Source organism: Rhincodon typus, chromosome 44 (genome assembly GCF_021869965.1).
Source record: "Rhincodon typus isolate 14 chromosome 44, sRhiTyp1.1, whole genome shotgun sequence".
In the NCBI taxonomy this organism is placed as follows: domain Eukaryota; kingdom Metazoa; phylum Chordata; class Chondrichthyes; order Orectolobiformes; family Rhincodontidae; genus Rhincodon; species Rhincodon typus.
Window position 1 is genome coordinate 1,059,245 of NC_063375.1, and position 2,969 is coordinate 1,062,213.

Below are 2,969 nucleotides of genomic sequence, written 5' to 3' on the forward strand. Positions count from 1 at the left end.
CTGACTCCCTGTGTGACACACTGTCTCTGACTCCCTGTGTGACACACTGTCTCTCTCTCTCTGACTCCCTGTGTGACACACTGTCTCTATGTCTGTGTCTGTCTGTCTCTCTCTCTCTGACTCCCTGTGTGACACACTGTCTCTCTCTCTCTCTCTCTGACTCCCTGTGTGACACACTGTCTCTCTCTCTGTGTCTGTCTGTCTTTCTCTGACTCCCTGTGTGACATACTGTCTCTCTCTCTGTGTCTGTCTGTCTTTCTCTGACTCCCTGTGTGACACACTGTCTCTCTCTCTCTGACTCCCTGTGTGACACACTGTCTCTATGTCTGTGTCTCTCTCTGTCTCTCTCTCTGACTCCCTGTGTGACACACTGTCTCTCTCTCTGTGTCTGTCTGTCTTTCTCTGACTCCCTGTGTGACACACTGTCTCTGACTCCCTGTGTGACACACTGTCTCTCTCTCTCTGACTCCCTGTGTGACACACTGTCTCTATGTCTGTGTCTGTCTGTCTCTCTCTCTCTGACTCCCTGTGTGACACACTGTCTCTATCTCTGTGTCTGTCTGTCTCTCTCTCTCTCTGACTCCCTGTGTGACACACTGTCTCTATCTCCGTGTCTGTCTGTCTGTCTCTCGCTCTATCTGTATACCTGTCGCTGACCGTCTCTCTCTCTCTCTGACCATCGCTGTCTCTGTCTCTCTCAGCACAGGGTGGTTGTTCCAAAGGCTGGAAAACTCTGGGATCTTTACATCGCCCTTTCCAAGCTCTCTGGGATCGCTCCGGATAAGGTAGGTCGGCTGGAGTGACAGGCCACACTCTGTTAATTTAGAGACTCGGGTAAGACCTGGGTTCGAATCCCGCCAGGGCAGATGGTGGAATTTGGATTCAGTAAAATATCTGGAATTAAGAATCTAATGACGACCGTGAATCCATTGACGATTGTGGAAAAACCTATCCGGTTCACTAATGTCCTTTAGGGAAGGAAACAGCCATCCTTACCTGGTCTGGCCTACATGTGACTCCAGGCCCACACCAATGTGGTTGACTCTTAACTGCCCTCTGGGCACTTAGGGATGGGCAATAAATGCTGCCTGGCCAGTGACGCCCTCATCCCGTTAATGTGTAAACAAAAAAAAAACCCTCCCGAGGTTTCACTCGCTTGGCCCCTCTTTCCCCCAAAGCAAGCAAACCTCACACTGACAGAACGTACAGCGTGTTCCCTTCTCCCTCACACAGCCTCCTCAGTTTCAAGCTTTCCCTGCAGCGTCAGAGGCTGAGCGGGTGACCTTTTAGAGGTTTATAAAACCATGAGGGGCATGGATAGGGTGAATAGCCAAGGTCTTTCCCCCCTGGGGCAGGGGGAGTCCAGAACTAGAGGGGCGTAGGTTTAAGGGGAGAGGGGGAAAGGGACCCGAGGGGCAACTTTTTCACGCAGAGGGTGGTGCGTGTGTGGAACGAGGAAGTGGGTGGGGGCTGGTACACTGACAGCATTTAAAAAGCATCTGGATGGGGATGTGGGTTTAGAGGGATAGGGGGCCAAATGCTGGCAAACGGGACTAGGATTAATTTAGCGTATCTGGGTCAGCAGACGGGTTGAGCCGAAGGGTCTGTTTCCGAGCTGTATTCGGGGAAGCTTATCCAGACCCTTTCCCCATCCCAGCCGTTACTAGTTCAGCAGGAGAAGAGCCCAGTGTTACTGACCCCGTTGTCCTACAGGAGCTATTTCAGGGGGACACAGAGGGTGACGTGGGGCCGTGCGAGAAGGTGGTTGGGCAGGGGTGGGGGGTGGTTTGCTGCAGTTTCTGAGCCCTGTTTACTCTCTCTCCCCACCCCCCCCTCCCACTCTCCCTCAGTTAGTGGCCGCTGACGTTTTCAACCATCGGTTTTACAAACTGTTCCAGACCGACGACCTGCTCAGCACCATTCTCGATCGGGATGATATATTTGTGTGAGTATGTCAGCACTGTCTCTCTCTCTCTCTCTCTCTCCCTGCCCCCCACCGTCTCGTGCTGTCTCCCCCCACCTTCTCTCTCTCTTATCCTCTCTTTCTCTACGCCCTGTCTCTCCGTCTCCATCACTGTGTCTGTCTGTCTCTCTCTCTTTCTCTGTGTCTCTGTCTCTCTCTTACCCTGCCCACCCCCCATCTCTGACTCTGTTTCCATCACTGTGTCTCTCTCTCACACACCCCCCCGTCTCTCTCTCTCTCTCTCCCCCTCCCTCTCTCACACACCCCTCCGTCCCTCTCGCAGCTTGCCTGCCAGTTCCTTTCCCCACGATCACCCTCTCGCAGGCAGCCAGAGGGAGGCGATGGCAAGCCTTTGCCCAGCAGGTGTGAGCGAGTGGCATTGTTCTCACTGACTGCCCCCAGATGATTGGCATTAACCTCTGACCCTTTTTGCCTCCCCCTCCCACTCCATCGCCCGGCAGCTTTGAGGTGACCAACAACATGGAGGATGAGCAGGAGAATGATGCCGTGGTACTGCCCGTGTATTTCCGCGAAAAGGTGGGCTACAGGGGCTACAGCACATCCACCTACATGTTCGGGCACCCCCTGCTCGTGTCTGTGCCCCGGGCCCAGCTCAACTGGGAGGCTCTGTACGAGATCCTCCTGCAACGGCTCAGGTACGTCACAGCAGGGGGTCAGCGCTGAGGGAGTGGGCGCTGTGGGAGGGCAAGGGAGCAGGGGGCTGTGCGGGAGTGAGGGAATGGGGGAGCTGTGTGGGGTTGAGAGAGCGGGGTGCTGTGGGAGGGTGAGGGAGTGGCCGCTGTCGGAGGGTCAGCGCCAAGGGGAGCGGGCGTTGTCGGAGGGTCAGTGCTGAGGGAACGTTCGCTGTCGGAGGGTCAGGGCCGAGGGAACGTTCGCTGTCGGAGGGTCAGTGCTGAGGGGAGCGGGCGCTGTCGGAGGGTCAGCGCTGAGGGAACGTTCGCTGTCGGAGGGTCAGTGCCGAGGGGAGCGGGCGCTGTCGGAGGGT

At 55.9% G+C, this 2,969-nt stretch overlaps 1 protein-coding gene across 1 annotated transcript in view; it reads left to right on the top strand.

Moving 5' to 3' along the window:
- LOC109926451 (ubiquitin carboxyl-terminal hydrolase 11-like) overlaps positions 1-2,969 on the top strand; it is a 17,064-nt gene that overhangs the window by 11,726 nt on the left and 2,369 nt on the right. Inside the window, 3 exon segments of the mRNA XM_048619935.1 lie at positions 702-785; positions 1,851-1,945; positions 2,425-2,636. Of these exon segments, the coding sequence (XP_048475892.1) occupies positions 702-785; positions 1,851-1,945; positions 2,425-2,636 (391 nt within the window).